Here is a 529-nt window from a genome sequence, read left to right on the forward strand (position 1 = left end):
GGAGCTTGGCAAACCTATCATACAAGCTCAGGAGGATCCTCGTGCCATTGGAGCTATTCCTGGCTGCTTTGTTGCTCGAGCAAAGCCACCTGTACCAGGACCTGCAGGCAGTTTTAGTGCCTCAGCTACTACCAAGATCAGTGTGGATGCTTCCCTAGCTGGTGCCATCATTGGGAAAGGCGGAGTGAATTCCAAGCAGATAAGCCGGCAAATGGGAGCCAAGTTAGCTATCCAAGAGCACGAGACAGATCCAAACCTTAGAAACATTGAGCTCGAGGGTACATTTGAACAAATTAAGCAAGCAAGTGCAATGGTGAGAGAACTGATTATTAGTATTGGTTCAGTTGGTGGCCCTGCGAAGGCCATTGGAGGCCCTGGAGGTCATGCTACCCCCGGGAGCAACTTCAAGACCATGCTTTGTGAGAACTTCTCCAAAAGGTCCTGCACATTTGGAGATAGGTGCCATTTTGCCCACGGGGCAGCTGAGCTACGCAAAACAGGGATTTAAGTGTCTACTTCTCGTAACACT

General features: G+C 49.9%; 1 protein-coding gene across 1 annotated transcript; it reads left to right on the plus strand.

Annotated features, from left to right (window-relative positions):
• Nucleotides 1–22: 22 nt before the first annotated feature.
• LOC110011537 (zinc finger CCCH domain-containing protein 14-like) lies at nucleotides 23–508 on the plus strand (the record flags this gene model as incomplete). The annotated part of the gene is made up of 1 exon (XM_020691715.1): nucleotides 23–508. A coding segment is annotated over one exon (486 nt), but the record flags the coding sequence as incomplete, so codon positions are not given.
• Nucleotides 509–529: the final 21 nt, after the last annotated feature.

Source organism: Sesamum indicum, unplaced genomic scaffold (genome assembly GCF_000512975.1).
Source record: "Sesamum indicum cultivar Zhongzhi No. 13 unplaced genomic scaffold, S_indicum_v1.0 C03431, whole genome shotgun sequence".
Classification (NCBI taxonomy): Eukaryota; Viridiplantae; Streptophyta; class Magnoliopsida; order Lamiales; family Pedaliaceae; genus Sesamum; species Sesamum indicum.